The 18,228-nt window shown below is 59.9% G+C and overlaps 1 protein-coding gene across 6 annotated transcripts in view; it reads left to right on the forward strand.

Moving 5' to 3' along the window:
• HTT (huntingtin) overlaps window positions 1–17,506 on the forward strand; it is a 168,339-nt gene extending 150,833 nt beyond the window's left edge. For 5 of the 6 annotated variants that reach the window (XM_060298909.1, XM_060298907.1, XM_030876768.2 and 2 more), the window contains 17 exons: window positions 937–1,032; window positions 3,381–3,568; window positions 5,200–5,326; window positions 6,789–6,889; window positions 7,850–8,004; window positions 8,365–8,504; window positions 8,901–8,983; window positions 9,461–9,579; window positions 9,691–9,820; window positions 10,216–10,371; window positions 12,605–12,795; window positions 13,065–13,179; window positions 13,319–13,532; window positions 13,845–13,950; window positions 15,520–15,682; window positions 15,843–16,003; window positions 16,775–17,506. In XM_060298909.1, the coding sequence (XP_060154892.1) occupies window positions 937–1,032; window positions 3,381–3,568; window positions 5,200–5,326; window positions 6,789–6,889; window positions 7,850–8,004; window positions 8,365–8,504; window positions 8,901–8,983; window positions 9,461–9,579; window positions 9,691–9,820; window positions 10,216–10,371; window positions 12,605–12,795; window positions 13,065–13,179; window positions 13,319–13,532; window positions 13,845–13,950; window positions 15,520–15,682; window positions 15,843–16,003; window positions 16,775–16,988 (2,459 nt within the window). In that variant the 3' untranslated portion in view covers window positions 16,989–17,506. Of the gene's footprint in view, window positions 1–936; window positions 1,033–3,380; window positions 3,569–5,199; window positions 5,327–6,788; window positions 6,890–7,849; window positions 8,005–8,364; window positions 8,505–8,900; window positions 8,984–9,460; window positions 9,580–9,690; window positions 9,821–10,215; window positions 10,372–12,604; window positions 12,796–13,064; window positions 13,180–13,318; window positions 13,534–13,844; window positions 13,951–15,519; window positions 15,683–15,842; window positions 16,004–16,774 lie in introns of those variants that run through there. The other variant, XM_030876774.2, reaches the window with a different exon arrangement.
• The last annotated feature ends 722 nt before the right edge of the window (window positions 17,507–18,228 follow it).

The raw sequence follows: 18,228 nt of genomic DNA on the forward strand, positions 1-18,228 counted from the left end.
AACCAGTAATCAGCTCCGCAAATGTAGTCACAGACGTTCATTTTGTGCCACCTGTCTGCCAGGTGCTAAGTTGGGAATTGGGGGTGAAGAGGTGGATGAAGTATGGGCCTTGCCTCACTCTCCAGCATCTTGGGGTCTACCCTAGAATTTAACTTGAGTTTGCTTTTGCAGTCATTTTGTTTAGATTTTGGAATTCTAGCTTTCATTAAAAATACTTCTAATTTACGTCCCTTTGATTTCTGGTCCTAGTTGACTGTTTCATCCTTTTAGTCCTAGATGATCATAAGATTAATAAGATTGTATTCAAAAAATTACTTGTTTTCTATTATAGTTGGAATGCTTGTTTCTATACGGCATTATAATACTAGTATATTGAAAAATAAAAGTGACTTACTCTTTTCAAGGGACAATGTCCTTAACAAGGGTCATTAGCCACAATTTTTAAAAATTGGACATTATAGTTTAACATGTTAGGGTGTCTTGAAGTTTTGTATTTTTAAATTAAGCATTATAGAGTGGTGTTTTGAAGAGTCATTGTTTAAATTGTTTTCATCTGTGCATTTGTAGTCAACTTGAAAACGAAGATCCAGGGCCTGATTTATCAAAGCCAGACTTCTTGGGGGTTGCATTGATGCTTTTAGCAGTAATGAATCACGAACCATCTGATAAAGACCTCCCAGGTTAGAGGTGGCAAACAGCAGACAGTGGGAAGGACTTGGAAATCCGAGTGAGCAGTCCAAATCCTTGCGCACTTTGGATGAACCTAGAGATTGATGCCTGAGTCTGGTGCGTCTAAAATGGTCTAACGTTGATTCTAGGAAATCTAGACCTCATTTGACATAGTCTGTCACTTTGAAACGTTCATGAGGCTGCATGAATGTGAGAACCTGAATGAAAGGAATGGGAATTCTTCTGTTTGTTCTGTTGTGGTTTTAGTTGTGGTGCAGCCTGGGGACCAGCTTCTTAGTCCAGAAAGAAGGACGAACACCCCACAGGCCGCCAGAGAGGACGAAGTGGATGCACACACACAGAGTACGTCTCACCTAGGGTCTTTGGGGGCTTGACATTCACTCACAGGAGAGACCTTTAAAGCGGTCAGTGTGGACGTGGGAAGCCGCCTGCCTTCACTTGGCTGCGTCCTGGCGCTCGTCCCCGAGTTCGGGGGCGATTCGAGGGGCTGCCTCGCACGTCCCGCTGGCGGGCACCCTCTGCCGTCTAGCTCCCTGTGAACCCCACACTCCGCTGGGGTGTCGTGCTCGTCGGGGAGCCTCCTGACCTCCGTCCTCGCTCGCTTTCCCCCCCGCTCCCCGCCTCTGTTTTCGCCCTGCACTTGCTACTTCTGGGTCCTTTACCTCAGACTCCGAGCTTCTTGTGGGCAGGGTGTCCGTTTTCCTCCTCTGTGTTCTCACTGCTGTAAGTGATCAACACACGTTTGTTGAGTAACGAATGAATGAATAAAAATACTAAGAAACTTAAAGTTAGTGGAAATACCATGTGAATGTTAGGTAACCTGAGTGCCTGTTTCAGCCATATATTTTGGTGGACTTTTAAATGAAAATTCCTCCTCTCCCTGCAGAGAAAGAAAGAAAAGAAAAAAAAATACACATCTCATTCATTTAAACCTATTCAAAATCATTTAAACCTAGATGTAGCCACGTACCTTAGTTTTTCATGCACTTTCTCCCGATTCAGGTATTTTACTCTGAAAATGGTGGCAAGGCACGTTGTGAGGAAAGCTTCTTGTCACCAGGGGCCTCCAGGCTCTTTCCCCAGAGGGTCTGGTGGGAATGCCAACCTGCAGCCTGTCCCCCAAAGGGGGGAAGCAAATGCCCCGCCTGGCAGTTCTTGGCCGTCTTTCTTGTGGAACACTCTTACTTGGAATAGCGAAATCTTACCCATGCTCTGTTGGCTTAAGAAACGTGCCTTTTTCGTAGCAGGCAGATAAGTGCTTTGTGTCCTTTTTTGCCAGCTCTTGTTCAACCCCAGTTAACGACAAGAGTGTTCCTGTTGGTGGTGTTAAGATAGGAATTGTTCTTCTTGTCACCCACTCAAGGTTTTACAATTGCACAGCATCTAGAAGCAGTGGTGTTTTGTTCAGAGCCAAGCTCTTCCCTGAGCCTCTGTCTTAAGACTCTGGTTCTGCCATCCCCGAGTCTGTGACTTAATGATTCCTTACTGATAACTGAGGAACGTGCAAACACTCACTTCCTGCTCAGCCACCTTGTGGCTGTGTGGCCTTAGCAAGTTACTACCCTGTGCTTCTGCAGTACGGATAAGAATAGTACTCCCCTGATGGGGCTGCCGTAGGATTAAGTACATTAATCCACATAGAGAACCCATGACAAGTGCCAGGCTTGCTGTAAGTGCTCAGGGAATGTCACCGTATTTTAGTTGTAATTTGAATTTCCATTCCTCTGAAAATAGTTGCGGCTCTTCATGTGGTTGAGTCAGAGCAGGCAGGCCCACTGGCTGGAGCATGTTGAGTTTGGGTTAGTATAATTGCGCTCATTCTCCACGGCCCCATTTAGGCTGGTTAATTTCATCCTGGCCAGAGGAGGAAGCGCGCTTTCCTTATCACCTCAGTAGGATGGTACCTCTTAAAGGTGGTCCCGGAAACTGTATTAAAGTCACCCTTGTTTCCCTTAGTTCAGGGCTCGATTCCTTAAGTCCACTGGTCATTCCTTCTCTCTGTGAAGGAGTTGCCTAGACTATTGAATCTCATGGACGGTGGATAATATCCGTCCACAACCCTAAACATTTATCAACTTGGCAAGTAATGTTTTGGCACATCCTCGATGCCAGGCTCAAAGTGAGGAAGAACGTGCCCCTGCCCTCGAGGCGCAGTGGTTCTTAAGCCCTCAGGACGTGGGGTTTTCCTCAGCATTCTGTCTCGGGGCTTCCGGGTAGGACTCGGCAGCCCATCAGAACCCCGCCACCAGCCACCAGAACCCCTGATCTTGGGGAAACGGTGAACCGAGGAATACGGCGTGGATCTCTCCACACCAGCCTAGGGGCGAGCGAGCACAGGGTCCTGGGAGAGCCAGAGAAAGCCAAAGCCCTGGGGACGGGCTGCAGCCTCCTCCTGGGCGTCAGCTGGCTGCACACACAGGGTGGCTGGGAGGCTGGGACCAGGTTCCAGGTGTTTGTGCCAGTCTTGGCAGATGTGAGAGGACTACTTGTTTAGGTGGATGTGGAGGAGGTGAGATCTGTAGGCCTTCAGCGACCACCTAGAGTCCCATGGGCTCCACGTTCCTGGCGGGCGTGGCCGGCGGTGGGGCTGTGCCTACTATCTGCGAGGGTGGGAAGGTCAGGGGGAGGGATGGTGGGTTTGGGGTGTGTTTTGACAGAATGGTCCTCTGTCACCCACGGTGCCTGTTTAGACCCTCAGTATGTCACTGCAGCCTGTGGGATGGTGGCCGAGATGGTGGAGGCACTGCCGTTGGTGCTGGCCTTGGGTCATAAAAGGAACAGCAGCGCCCCGGCGTTCCTCACGCCGGTGCTCAAGAACATCGTCATCAGCCTGGCCCGCTTGCCCCTCGTCAACAGCTACACGCGCGTCCCGCCCCTGGTGAGTCTGTCCCTCCCTTTGCACAAGACCCAAGTGATGGGGACACGCAGGCAGGCCCCAGCTCGGGACTCTGAGAGTGCAAAGCCGCTCAGATGCCCACTTGCGGTGGCCAGGGCGTTCCTTGGTTGCATTCGTGACACCGGGCTGGTTTCCTCGGGCGTGATGTGGCTCAGTCGTGAGTAGAAATGCTCCGAAATGGGGTGGGGCATCATCACATGACGAAATGAGATTTTTTTCCTCCCACGATGCTGGATGTGATTCCGAGGTCCTCAGGCTCCTCTGTTGAACGGGAGAGCAGAAATGATACCTCCTGGAGTGAGCGTTTCCCTTTAGGTAGTCACCCTCGGGGGAAGCTCGGGGGGTGTGGCACAGCTGCAGCTCCTCTGCTCTTTTAAAGCCGGCTTTGGAACCAGGGTCAGGTGGGCGTCGTCAGTGGGACCCGGCTCCACGTCACAGAGGGGCCTGGGCAGGCGGGCCGCGGGCTGCAGGAGGCTGCACTGCTGCCCTCACACCTGCTGGAGGGAGAGATAGGGCGATGGGCTGGCACCCGCGGGCTGGAGCCGGCAGGGGGAGGTGGGCCGGGACCGAGAGGCAAGTGCTTGTTGCCGCCTGGAAGGGTGCGTGCCCGCCGGCAGGGCTCAGCCTCTGTGCGTGTGAGGTTCTGCAGCGGCTGCACCGAGGCCGTGGTGCGCCCCGACCCCGAGGGTGAAGAGGGTTTCGCTGTGGGAGCTCTTTCTGGGGAAAAACCCAGTGACGTGCTGTCCTGGGGTCGCCGTGGAAACTGGGAGTTGTGGGCGTTGGCGAAACCCGGCACCCCGGGCTGGGGAGAGCTGGGGAAGTCAGGTGTGGGTCTCAGCCCGGGAGCCGCGCTTGCGCCGTCGCTGCAGTTGTCGAGAAGGCTCACCTTTGGGTGGGAGCGGGGAGCCGGTGCAGGCGGGCACAGTCCAGAGGCTTCGATGGCTGGCCCGGACGTGGGAAGAGCCGCCCAGACCACGCACGCCGTAGACGAAACTCTGCGAGCGTGGGCTTGAACCCACACGGCTCCACGACCCTGCCACGGGACGTTCAGGAGGGTTCAGGGAGCAGGTGAGAGGCTGAGAGGGCGTCTTCCAGAGGCCAGTGGGCGCTGGGGCTGCGGGGGCCAGCCGGCCACCTCCTCGAGGCCCACGTGGCCAGCTTCGGGGATGCAGAGTGCGAGCTCTGGCCGGCTGCGGCCTGTGTCCTCCGAGGGGGTCGGCTCGGCCGTTTGGGAGCTGGGCTCCTGCTGCCGGGGCAGCCTCGGCCCCTCCGGTGTGCGTGGCAGCACCAGACGACAGAGCTGGACTTGACGGAGTTTACAAACGGCTGGCGTGGCTCTTGTCATGCCTGCTCGCGGTAAATATTGCTGTGTGTGGCCGAACCTCACGTGCTCCTGCCAGCCTCTAAGGGTTGGGGGCACCTGCGCGGCGGCCCTGGGCAGGTCTGGGAGCCCCCGCGGCACCAGCGCCCAGGGCCCTCCCTCCGCCGTGTCTGCGCTCAGGAAGAGGTGGCCCGCCAGGGAGCTGCGCCTAGAGGAAGCGTGTTTCCTGGCTCCCTCGCGGTTCGGCCATCCTGACTTGACTCGGGAGACTGTGTCTCTTTCATCCTCTCAGGTGTGGAAGCTCGGATGGTCACCCAAACCAGGAGGGGATTTTGGCACCGTGTTCCCCGAGATCCCCGTGGAGTTCCTCCAGGAAAAGGAAGTCTTCAAAGAGTTCATCTACCGCATCAATACGCTAGGTAGTCCGGGCCTCCCCTCCGATGTGGTTACACGTCATCACGTGCCTGCCCTGGGGGAGCCAGGGCTGCAGTAGTGGGACCCGTCTTCTCCTTTTATTCCACAAAAGAGTTAAGGCATAACATAATCGTGAATACGTTCTGTAATGTACACAAAGCTGTCACGGTGAGAAGTTTGATCCGTGTGTGTGTGTGTGAGTTTGATGCCAGATTTTCCTGCGTCAGGCTTGTTTTAGGTCAGGAAGGGTACCCTAGTAATTGGCAATGCTAAGGCACATTCAGCCTTTGTGTAGCACCTAGGCTAAAGGGCAGCAGTGATTCCCTCTGAGTGCTTTCTGTGTGGTCACTGATGCCCCTTTCTCGGGTGCAGAACCAGGAGCCTGGGCGGGATGGAGCCAGAGGTGGCGGGGGAAGTAGGCTTTAGGTGGGTGGCGGGGGAAGTAGGCTTTAGGTAGGCAACACTGGGCTTTGTGTAGTGTGGGGCAGGTCATTCTAACCTCTGGCCTCAGCACCCACATTCTTGGCACTTGTAGCCCTAACACAAGCGACACGGCCACCTCCACCTCCAAGGTCACGGGTGGGGACGTTAGCGCAGCCCTTGCAACAATCGTTCATCAAACAGCACCTTGAGTGCAGCTTGTGACGATGGTGCTTGAGGGTGGCCCCTCGGAGATGCCTTCCCCGAGCGCTTGAGCACACACACCCCCGCTAGATTACATTCTTTTTTTGTTTTTTGCGGTGCGCGGGCCTCTCAGTGTTGTGGCCTCTCCCGTTGCGGAGCACAGGCTCCGGACGCTCAGGCTCAGCGGCCATGGCTCACGGGCCCAGCCGCTCCGCGGTACGTGGGATCTTCCCGGACTGGGGCACGAACCCGTGTCCCCTGCATCGGCAGGCGGACTCTCAACCACTGCGCCACCAGGGAAGCCCCTAGATTACATTCTTTTTTGATCTACTGTTCTTCTTGGTGGGGTCAGAGGGACCAGCGCTTTGACTTTTCTAACAGCTGTACTGAGGTGGAATTCACACAGCACACCCTTCACCCACTCAGAAGTGCAGTTCTGTGGTCTGGGATGTACACTCAGTCTGGGGATGTGATTTCTGGAGGACTGTCCAACTCTGGTGAGCAGGGTAGAAGCGGCTCAGACCCCGTTTGAGTGTAGCCTGCTCAGATGTCCCTTTACTTCATTGCGTCTACACAGCAGGGCTCCAGAGGGTGCCTCTCGCCGGGCTACCTGGGCTGAACTCAGCCTGGCCTCCTGTGTGCCTTCGGACCTGTGTGCTTCAGTCTCGTCACCACTGGGCTCGGCCGGCAGTGTTGCCGCGTCGCAGCGCTGCCGTGAGGGTCCAGGGAGCGGCTGTATGTGGCGCCTGGGCCAGTGAGAGCCGGAGGGCCCAGCTGCCACATGGCATCGAAAAGTCTGAGCAGCAGGGGACCCTCTGTCTAAAGTGACATTTGCATTTCTAGGGTGGACCAGCCGTACCCAGTTTGAGGAAACGTGGGCCACCCTCCTCGGTGTCCTGGTGACTCAGCCCCTCGTGATGGAGCAAGAGGAGAGCCCCCCCGAAGTAAGGCCGCGGGCGGGCGCCGGTGTCTGCTGGCCGGCGCACGGGCACTTACAGCACCTCGCGAGCCGTGCGTGCTGGGAGAGGCAGGGCAGCAAGGTCTTACTTTTCTGTCTCACCGTGTTTTTAGAAGGCAGCCAGATCATGTCATGACTGGTGTTCCAGAGCAGGAATGAGCCTCCCCAAGGTCTGGGTGCCCTAGAATCGCGGCCGAGTGCCTTTACCACAGTGCACTGCCCTTTCAGGGTCAGTAGCATTATGTCCTTTCTTGAAAATATTTTTCAGTTTTGTTTCTCAGTATTCAGGGTACAGTGGGGAGCAACATTTCATCAAAATGAGAAGGCACGTCATAAAGGCCACACATACGTACCTGTGTTCATTTCTCTTGACTGTTTTGCGAAAATTTTATCAGGCTTCTTGGGGTATTAATGCATATTATGTTACTTTAATATTAATAAAAAAACATGTTCAGATAAAGCAAAGCCTGAAACATTAAGTCATGAGATACGTTTTTAATTCTGACAGAAGGTATGGTATGAACGTCCAGAAATGGCAGTTCAGAGTATGTATGTCAGGAATCATCAGGGTTGTCTTTCACAGGTGTGGAACTAACAGGGTGTCATATGCAGAGTCCCTAAAATCAGTGAGGAAATTTAAGGACAGTTTCTTAAAAGTAATTCCTGTTCGGAGGTTTGTGCCTGTAGGAGACCTTGCTTTCAGAAGCAGCCATTTGCCCATCAGATTCATCTCAAACCACAGATGTGTGTGGGTTCTGGTGAACTGACGCAGACACAACAGGACCCTGGCTGGGAAGGCACATCCCTCTGTCGCACTCGGGGCGGGGGGGCGGGGGGCGCCCTCAAGTCCACGTGGCTGGACAGCCACGGCCCGCAGCTTCTGCCCACAGGTGGGGCAGCGGTGGTTGCCTGTGTTGTGACTTGGTGACGTGGGCTCCCCTTGCAGGAAGACACGGAGAGGACCCAGATCCACGTCCTGGCCGTGCAGGCCATCACCTCCCTGGTGCTGAGCGCCATGACTGTGCCTGTTGCCGGCAACCCAGCCGTGAGCTGCCTGGAGCAGCAGCCCCGGAACAAGCCCCTGAAAGCTCTCGGCACCAGGTTTGCCCGAGAAGCCGCGTGTCTCCAGGGGCGGCCTCGGTGGGAGCAGGGAGGCGCCAGGGTGCCCTTGCCTTTGCTGCCGGAATTAAAGACAGAAACCCCGTGCGGGGGGTGCAGACCCAAAGTGGCTTGCTGACGGAGGCCTGATGACTCGGGCATCCGGTGTGGAGGGCAGATTCCGAAGGAGCTGACAGAGCACCTGTGCAGGGCCTGCGGACGGGAACCGCCCACAGAGGGGGTGGGCCCAGGGCTTGGAGGTGTCTGTGTTTCCTTGAGGCAAAGCTGGGGGAAGCCTGGCGGTTTCCACGTGTAAGATTCGGAGGAACCAGATGTTCTGTAACCTTTGTTCTGAAACCTTAGGTTTGGGAGGAAGTTGAGCATCATCAGAGGAATCGTAGAGCAGGAAATTCAAGCGATGGTTTCAAAGAGGGAGAATATCGCCACCCATCATCTGTACCAGGCGTGGGACCCCATCCCTTCTCTGTCTCCAGCTACTACAGGTACCTGTGGGGAGAGGGCCGGGTGTCCCTGGGGCTTGCGGGGAGGACGGGTTGAGCGTGGGTGTCAGCTTATGCCCTGGGCCGGTGGGCACAGCTGGACAGTCCTGGCGCCGAGGCGGGATCCCAGGAGGGCCCGTCCACCAAAGCTGTCGTCTGGGCTCCCAGAGGGCCGCCGGCTGGGTAGTCGCCTCGTTCGCGGCTACTGACTCTTAGCTTTTACACCTCAGCCCACAACCGGTTCCTGTTCAGAGTCTGAAGCTGGTCTGTTACAGAGAAAAAGTGATAATTCAGCATCGCCCCGCTGGCCCTGCCGGCTTAACGGGTTGTGAAGGGATAGAGCACCCCCGAGCCCCTCGTGGCCGTGCGGGCGGCACTCACGCGCCCTTGCTCCCGCAGGTGCCCTCACCAGCCACGACAAGGTCCTGCTGCAGGTCAACCCCGAGCGGGAGCTGGGGAACACGAGCTACAACCTCGGCCAGGTCAGTCCCCCAGCCTCCGTCCAGCGCGAGGCCCCATGGGGCGCGTGGGGACCGGGGGGCCTGTCGGGGTTCTCAAGCTCCTCCCCACCGCGCCCTCTGCAGAGTAAGCGTGGCATTCTGTTGCATTTGTGGGGGGCTTTGTTAAGCAAGTAATTCAGAGAAACGGGGTCCTCAAGTGACTGCCAGTGAGGACAAGTTTTGAAAAGAGGTCTCACGTTCTGGTTCAGTTTTGTGCCGAGACCTCACGCAGATGTCCCTTAGGAGTGAAAGTGTCCTTCCCTAGAGGCTCTTTCCTTCCCTCTCCTCGGCCGCTGCCGCCCGGCGCTTCATCAGGCCCTGAGTCCTGAAGGCAGAGCGCCCGGCAGCCCTGCTGAGTGCCAGGGGCTGCTCGCCTCGGGGGCCCCGGGCCGCACCTGCGGCTCCGCGCCCCTTGCCTCCGGCCCTGAGCGTCAGCTCCCTGTCCTGTGCCCCTTGAAGGTGTCCATCCGCTCCGTGTGGCTGGGGAGCAGCGTCACGCCCCTGAGAGAGGAGGAGTGGGCCGAGGAGGAGGAGGCCCCCGCGCCGTCGTCCCCGCCCACGTCTCCAGTCAGCGCCAGGTTCCCGTCTGCCTTCTGTGTTCAAGCGCTCGGAGAGCTCTGATTAGTCACTTGACTTTCTGGGCTGTTTCTGGAAATGAACCTCTCATCTCTGTTGGGGGGACATTGCAGGAAACACCGGGCTGGAGTCGACATCCATTCCTGTTCGCAGTTTTTGCTCGAGTTGTACAGTCGCTGGATCCTGCCGTCAAGTTCGGCCAGGAGGACCCCCGTCATCCTGATCAGCGAGGTGGTGCGGTCGGTGCGTTTGCCCGCCCCCCTGCCCCCCCGCCCCCCACCCGGGGTTCCCGGCCTCTGGGCGCCCGTGCGGGGACGCGTAGACACAGGTGGAGGATGTAGTACTTCTGGAGCCAGTGAAGGAGCGGTTTCCGCTGGTCCAGTCCCTGGCAGTGACACCCGTCAGTCCAGCGGGGGTGTCGTGGGGACGGCACGTTAACTGTAAGGTCTGAAGGTTCCCACACGGCAGCAGTGTGTGCGTACAGGCACTAGGAGGACGTGCGGGTACAGGGTTACAGTGTAGTTTAGGTTTCCGGGTTTTGTTGGTTGCTTTTGCCGGCCAGGGCCCCTGGGAAGTCCCGCGTCGCGCACTTCCCATAGCGTAACTCACCCCTTCCTGCCCGAATGTCCCGTCGCCAGCTTCTCGTGGTCTCAGACTTGTTTACGGAGCGCAGCCAGTTTGAGACGATGTACCTGACGCTGACAGAGCTGCGGAGGGTGCACCCTTCGGAAGACGAGATTCTCCAACAGTACCTGGTACCCGCCACCTGCAAGGCGGCCGCCGTCCTCGGGATGGTGAGTGGGAGGCGGCGTGGGGCCTGGGCGCGCGTCGCTGTGGAGTGTGCGGGGCTGGGCGAGCCTCGGCTGGGGCTCCTGTCCCCTGGTCCCTCAGGTTATCCCGGTGCCTGGCCCTGGACGGGCTCGGCTGTGCCGGAGGGGCAGCGGGGCTGGCTCCTCCTGGACGGTCGCCTGCGGCCCACAGCGCCCCACCCTCCTCCCCCGTGTGCTGCCGCCCTCCGTGCTCCCGGTCCCCAGGGCCTCCTCCCGGGGCCGTTTGTCTCTGACCCTGCGCTCCCACCCCCGGAGCTGGGTCCTGTGCTCTGTTCTGAGCCCGGGGCCCGGGCGGGCCTCCTCCTGAGCCTCGTGGCTGTGCCTCTAGCTGATCGGGACTCGCCACCTTCTGTGGCCACATCACCACGCGGTACGGACGCAGGAAGTACTGACCGCGGGCCCGGCCATTTCTTAGAGCGTGTTAAAATAGCAGCCCTGCCGTTGGAGGCAAATGGCGTGACTCCAGGCCACGTGGCACCCGCCGGTCACTGCTGTTTCTCACTCATGTCTCCTGGCATCCAGCTCTATGCTAGAATAGAGACTCGTTCCCTGAACAAACGCAGGGGTGGCCGCCGTGAGCCAGGCACTTGGGCCCATCAGCGAGGGGCGGGGTGGCACCCAGGTGCCTCTCCCACATCCCGCACCCATGCTGTCTGTCCTGACTGCGCTGCCATTTGCGGAGCTCCCCCTCGTGCCCCACACACGCTGTGCACAGGCTGGCGGAGGTGGGGCCGCCATGATCCCACCTGCTCCCGAGGAGGCCAAGGCAGGGGGCTGCTGACTTGCTCCAGGTCGCACAGGACGGGGCAGACGCGGGGTGTGAGCTGGGGTCTACGACCGGAGCCCTGACCGTCCCCTCCTTCCCGACTGTTCCCCCATTGAATTTGTCCCTCCGAGCCAAGGCCCAGAGCAGGTACCATTCATCCTGGGTGGCCTTCGGCCCTGGGGCCACCGTCCAGGGAACAGAAACAATGAGTCCCTTCCGCTGAGCAGACAGCTCTTCCAAGTGTCGGCCCTCTGGGTGTGGAGAGGGAGGTACGTGCAGCCAGGCTTGAAGGGGTCCTCTTGTCCTTGCGGGAGTTTCAAGTGCTGGGTCTGTTTTCATGGTGATTGTGTTTGTGCTGTGGCCTAGATCCCTGAGGCAAATGTTGTGTTGTCAGTAAATGGATCGAGTGATCGTGGTTTTCAAGAAGAGGCTCAGGCAGGGTGGCGCGGGACGTGGACTCCCGGCCGGTGTGAAGGGCAGCGCACTTTCCCTCAGGGCGCTCTCTCTGCACGTGGTGGCCTGTGCCGCTGCGCCCCGTGCAGCACCGGCATTCCCGTTGCCCAGTGTGGTGGTAGCGGTGCCCTGCAGCGGGTCCTGGTGGTGGTGGTGGCCCTGGGTGCGGGCAGGAGGGGTAGGAGTCTCAGCAGTGTCACGTCCTCAGGGGCCACAGGACGGTTCCAGGGGGCTGCCGGGCCGGGCAGCCTCTGTGGTTTTTGCAGAGTGAGACAAGGCCCTCGGCCAGCAGTGGCCGCCTGTGTCTGGGCAAGGTGGTCTGTGAAGAGCAGTGGTCGCCATCTCTGCCTTGTGAAGGGTCTTCTCTGATACAAAGCCGATCTGAAGTGCGGAGTGTGGTGCTGAGTGTTTAGGTCCCTACCCTCTCCATCCTGCTTAGGCTGCAGAGGGAAACTAAGACCATTTTCCTACAAGTTAGCATAGGCTACTGTGCGGGTCCCCAAGGCCACACCAGGAGGACACGCAGGACTCACGTACACTCAGGGCTCTGATCCATCGCAGCGAAGGGCTGTGAAGCAGAACCACCGAAGGGAGAGGGCCTGGGGGCGAGCTTCCAGAACCCCGTCCCGTGGAGTCACGCGGGCTGCGTTCCACCCCCAGCGACACGCTGTCCCCAGGGAAGCTCGTCAGAGACGCAGAACCAGGGCTCTCATTGCGGGCCCGCAGGCTCCGCAGGCCCCTCTGCCGGGCACACACCGAACTCCAGCACCGGGGAGGGGGGAAGGGTGTCAGCACAGACACAGCAGGGGAGGCCCAGGGAGCCCCCCATCCCGACACCCCAGCTCCCGGACGCCAGCCCCGCACGCAGGCCTCGCAGAGGGCTCTGTTCTGCACACCGGCCCGACCGCAGCGTGAGGCCAGCCTCTCTCGGCGCCCCACGGCACTGTGAGGCTAGCCTCCGCGTGTGCTGCGCCCTAGGACAAGGCCGTGGCAGAGCCGGTCAGCCGGCTGCTGGAGAGCACGCTCAGGAGCGGCCATCTGCCCAGCAGGATCGGAGCCCTGCATGGCGTCCTCTACGTGCTGGAGTGCGACCTCCTAGACGACACCGCAAAGCAGCTCATCCCGGTCATCAGCGACTATCTCCTCTCCAACCTCAAAGGCACAGCCCAGTGAGTGGCAGCGGCCAGGACCTCCTGCTGCTGTCTCCCTCCAGGGCTTCTGTCTGACCAGAGGTGGGGGGCTGTGAGAAGTGACGTTGCACATTTCAAAGCGTATGTCAGACCCCGGCCGTATCATGGGCAGGGGTCAGCAGGAACCCAGGCGGGCACCCTTCTCACAGGGACGGTGGCTGCGGTCACTGAGACAGGAGGATACCACGTGCCATCAGGTGGGAGTAGCCACCACGCGTGGCTGAGCCTGGCCCTTGTCTCGTTCTCAGCTGCGTGAACATCCACAGCCAGCAGCACGTGCTGGTGATGTGTGCCACGGCCTTCTACCTGATTGAGAACTACCCTCTGGACGTCGGGCCGGAGTTCTCCGCATCCATCATACAGGCGAGCGGGAACGGGCGTGGGCTCCGTGCTCCGGGACCTGTGCAGCGGGACCCTTGGTGGTTTTCATCTGGGGGAAGGTGCGTGAGCGACAGGAGGCCAGATGTGCCTCTTTGACTGGGAGGTCTTCCTTCCTGTCCAGATGTGTGGGGTGATGCTGTCTGGAAGCGAGGAGTCCACCCCGTCCATCGTTTACCACTGTGTCCTGAGGGGCCTGGAGCGCCTCCTGCTCTCCGAGCAGCTCTCCCGGCTGGACGCGGAGTCCCTGGTCAAGCTGAGCGTGGACAGAGTGAACGTGCACAGCCCGCACCGCGCCATGGCGGCCCTGGGCCTGATGCTCACCTGTATGTACACAGGTGAGCAGGGGGCCACCTGTGCCCGGCGGGTCAGTGCCGCTGAGCTCCGGACGCACAGGACGCAGACCACAGGCCCCTCCAGTTCTCAAGGTTGCAGAGCTGTGCGGGTGTCGGAACCCCGCCTGGGAGCGGGTCTGCAGACAGACCCCTGGGCCCTGTGTGGCTGGGCTGGGCCCTGGGGTGCTGGGGGCTCCCGCCACCTGGTCTCAGATCATCTCTAGGTGTTTAGTAAACTCTTGCGTGAGTTCCAGGCCCTGTTTACAGAGCCTGTCCAGTTTTACAAATGAAAAGAACTGACCGGCTTTGTTTCAGGAAAAGAGAAAATCAGTCCAGGCAGAACCTCAGACCCCAGCCCTGCCGCCCCTGACAGCGAGTCAGTGATCGTGGCCATGGAGCGTGTGTCTGTTCTTTTTGACAGGTAAGAATGGAGCCTGCCCTGCCCTGCCCTGCCCTGCCCTGCCCTGGAGCGTTAGCCGGGAGCTGCTGCTTCCTACACACCCACTCTGCTCTCAGCCCGCCTGTGCCCTGAGCGCGCTCGCGCTGCCCTCGGGCTCTGCTCCAGCCGCCAGTCCTAGGACCCCAGCGCCCTGTCCCCAGTGCCGGCGTGTCTGCTGAAGGCGAGGGGCAGTGCCGGCCGTGTGGTGGTGTCGGGAGGGCCTGTAATGAGACGGGGCGTGCAACCCTGGTCGGTAACGGGACTGGCCATCAGACCTGCTGCCTTGTGAGAGGAGTCTTGGAGCCACGTTTGCAGTGGCTCAGGAGGCTTCGGTAGACCGTGGTACAGACTTAAATGACAGGCGTCTTTGAGAGCCTGCCCCCGACGTGTGTGCCCTTGTGTCCAGGACTGGCTCAGTTTGCGGTCCTGCAGAATGGGTGAGGGGGCCTCGTCCGGCCTTGCCCCAGGCCTCCTGGTCCAGGCAACGTGCTGTGTCTGTGGCCTTGGGGCAGCCGACTCCGCACCACTCAGCCTGACAGGTCTGGTCAGCTCGGTCAGCAGGAGGCCATTTGGGGTTTCACAAGAGCACACTTAGCAGGACTTTCTCCGTCTGCTCTGGCCAGGTGAGGGGCTGTGGGAAGCTGAGCGCGTGGGCTGTTTTCACGTCGAGCGTTGAAAGCATTTACAGTCATTCTTCCCTCCCATTCTTCGGGCCCCTCCACGGTGGGCAGAGCCGCCCACGCAGGCCCCTGCCCACGTGGGGCTTGCATTCCCATGCCTGCTGGTGGGATAAACACTTCAGCCAGTGCAGTGCCGGCGTTCAGCCTGACCACCCTCCAGACGCGGGGGGACACTGGCTTGACAAAGCTGACTTTCAGTTGTGAGTGTCGCCCATGCTGGGCAGCGGCTGGCGTCTGCAGGCAGGTGGGACAGGCACGCCTGGGCCAGTTTCTGGGTCCCTTCTGGTGCTTTTCAGTCACACATAGCTTTCCTGTACGGTCGTCTCTTGGTATCCACGGGGGTTGGTTCCGGGACCCCCATGGATTCCAAACTCTGCTGATGCTCAAGTCCCTGGTATAAAATAGTGGAGGACACTCCGCCTCTGTGTCCTCGGGCTCTGCCTTCACCCAGCCAACCGCGGAGTGAAGTGCGGGTGCGGAACCCGCGGATACGGAGGGCCAGCGGTGTGTGCTAACGGTACGGTAGCGTGAGTAGCCTGCTGGCCGCCTGCCCAGCTGGCACCTGGAAGGACGCTGCCCAAGATGCCCGCTGAGGGTGTGTTGAGGGGAGGTGGCAGGAGGGCACCAGGGACAGGCGGGAGAGAAGGGGGCCTGGCGAGACGCTGACAGGTTCCAGGAGCGTGTGGACACTGGTGAGGACAGGCCCGAATGAGGACGTGGTTCTGTTATGACTGACTTAATTCCCCCATAATGCCACTGCCCCAAACCATTTCTGCTTGTTATTCCAGGACCCCTTTTTGGCTTGGGGGCCCCCGCGCGGGTGGGGAGCCCTGGGCAGGGCGAGGCTCTGATCCGTGTCTCCTCCCTGCAGGATCAGGAAGGGGTTTCCCTGTGAAGCCAGAGTGGTGGCGCGGATCCTCCCCCAGTTTCTAGATGACTTCTTCCCGCCCCAGGACGTCATGAACAAGGTCATTGGAGAGTTTCTGTCCAACCAGCAACCGTACCCGCAGTTCATGGCCACCGTAGTGTACCAGGTGAGGGCCCAGTGCAGAGGAGCCCCCAGACTGGGTGCCTACTACCCTCTGAAGTGTTGGCCCCGGGGACTTGCCAGTTCCTCCCCTTGAAGCCAGCCACCACTCTTCCCCCGAAGCCGGTGTTGACGGGGTGGCCCCCCGGGGCTCTCTGCCCTTGCAGGTGTTCCAGACTCTGCACAGCACAGGGCAGTCGTCCATGGTCCGGGACTGGGTCATGCTGTCCCTCTCCAACTTCACGCAGAGGACTCCGGTTGCCATGGCCATGTGGAGCCTCTCCTGCTTCTTTGTCAGCGCTTCCACTAGCCCGTGGGTTTCGGCCATGTATCCTTCCCTGGGTCCTGGAGCCCCGCGGGACGTAGCACTCAGGGGCAGCACTTCCGTCAACATCCAGGTTGACGTTTGCGTTAAGGTTTTGGAAACCTAAGCTCTGCAGAAAGCCCAGGTGTCAAGGTGTTGTTTACCTTAAGCCCCAAGAGAGTAAGCCGTGGACAAGGAAACAGAAAACCATGTGTTCCCCATGCTGAGCGGGAGGGGCGGGGCCGGGGCGTTTCTGTGCGGGGGCGGGGGGGGGGGGTTGGGGGGGGTGGGCGGCCGCAAAGAGCTCCTCCCGCCCACTCTGGTCTGTGCAGCTGGGTGTGTCCCTCGGGCTGCTTCTCTTTATTCTTTGTCAAGTGCCTCGTATCACTCTCTTGGGTAAAACCTTAAGTGAAGATCCAGTTCCCACCCCCAAGATGCTGGCTGCTAAAGGGACGTTCCCCTCCTATCAGCCGCCCCCTAAGACAGACCGCAGAGCCTCGGAGCAGACAGCCGTCCTGGCGCTGTCAGCAGCCCTGGAGGGCGGCACGGCTCTGCCCTCGGCGCACGGGTGCCGGGCCAGGGAGGTGCTGCCCAGAGGAGCGCCCTCCGCGGGGGGCTCTGGCTTCCCGCAGCCAAGGTGGGAGGCAGCTGCCGCCTCCACCCCGTCTGCGGCTTGGCACGGCACTCGGTGCTCCCGGGCCGTTGGCAGGCCTGTGTCGGGGCAGGGGTTCCCGGGGAGGACAGGAGGCAGGTCCCCCCACACTTGCAGCCTTGCGCCCTTAACCGCCCTGCCAGCCTTCCCCACGTCGTGAGCAGGATGGGCAAGCTGGAGCACGTGGACGTGCACCTCTTCTGCCTGGTGGCCGCGGACTTCTACAGACACCAGATAGAGGAGGAGCTCGACCGCAGGGCCTTCCAGTCTGTGTTCGAGGTGGTCGCGGCGCCAGGAAACCCGTATCACCGCCTGCTGGCTTGTTTGCGGAACGTCCACAAGGTCACCACGTGCTGAGCGCCCACGTGGGCGGAGGCGAGGTGGCGCCAGGACTCGGGGCCCCGCCTGCACCGCGTGGCTCGGCCTCACCGCGTGCAGGGAACGTATGCAGGAATCTTGGGGGTTGAGCCTGAGTCCTTTCAGGGGCAAGAGCAGCCGTTGCTGACCCCCCGTGCTAGAGCTAGCGTTAAATGCCAGTCGCCGGTGTGTACTTCCTCACGTGCGGCCTGTTCGCTGCCACCGGGTCCCAGCTGCTCCTGCCTCGGCTCTCGCAGGTCGGCCGTGAGCCCCTCTGCTGTCCCGCAGGCGGGAGGTGATGCCACGGGCCTCCCAGGGCACCCCCCGCATCTCCCCAGTGAGGCACGGGGTCCTGGGGTCTCGCTGGCTCCTGCAGGCCTGCATGCCGCGCTGGCATCGGGCCTGGGCGGGGCGGGGTGGCTGGGAGCACGATGGCCCGCGCCGTTCTTCCCTGTCTCTGTTTTCTTCTCAGGATTTAAAGTTTAATTATATCAGTAAAGAGATTAATTTTAAGGTAACTTTCTATGCCCGTGTACAGTCTGTGCATTGCTGAGTCTGTGCTGCGTGTCACGGCCTCCGAGGAGGTCGACGGGAGCCCCTCCCTCTCCCTCCACGAGACTTAACTCTGGCGTTCCTCTCGCCCAAGCCCTAGTCCCCCGAGACGCCGCCCTTTTTTGTGCATTCACGTTTAGTTAGAGTTTAGGGAGGTGTTGGCGTGCAGATGTCTGACCGGGAGTTCCCCCGCCCCGTTACGAGTTGGGAAGGTTCCCCCGTGGCTGTCCTGGTCGTGGGCAGTCAGCTCTGGGGCACAGATGGCTCTCAAGGCTCTCCCACTGGTGACGGGCGGCTCCTGGGCACTTAGCCGACAAGGCCGGCCCGCCTGGCCGTGAGCAGCCTCCGTCCTGACCAACACTGTCGTCCCCCCGCTCCTGTCCTGACTGGGGCTGCGCTCTACCCAGGGGCTGGCCGACGGGTGTTGGGATCCGAGTCCCCCGTGTCCCTCCTGCACAGTGGGGCCCAGAGGCTCGCCTGGTCTGGCAGCCCCGAGGGTGTAACAGCGTTAGTTGTCTGCGCCCCTCTTGGTCAAGAGCAAAGCTTGGAGTCCTGGCAACTGTTTGAGAAAGGCCCGAGCACGTCCTCGGCTCCCTTTCAGTCCATCCGCGGGGCCTCCTTTCAGCACAGGCGGGTGCGGATCTGTGCCCACTGGACCAGTGGTGGGGCAGGAATGAGGCCAGCCAGG

The sequence above is a fragment of the Globicephala melas genome, chromosome 5 (genome assembly GCF_963455315.2).
Source record: "Globicephala melas chromosome 5, mGloMel1.2, whole genome shotgun sequence".
In the NCBI taxonomy this organism is placed as follows: Eukaryota; Metazoa; Chordata; class Mammalia; order Artiodactyla; family Delphinidae; genus Globicephala; species Globicephala melas.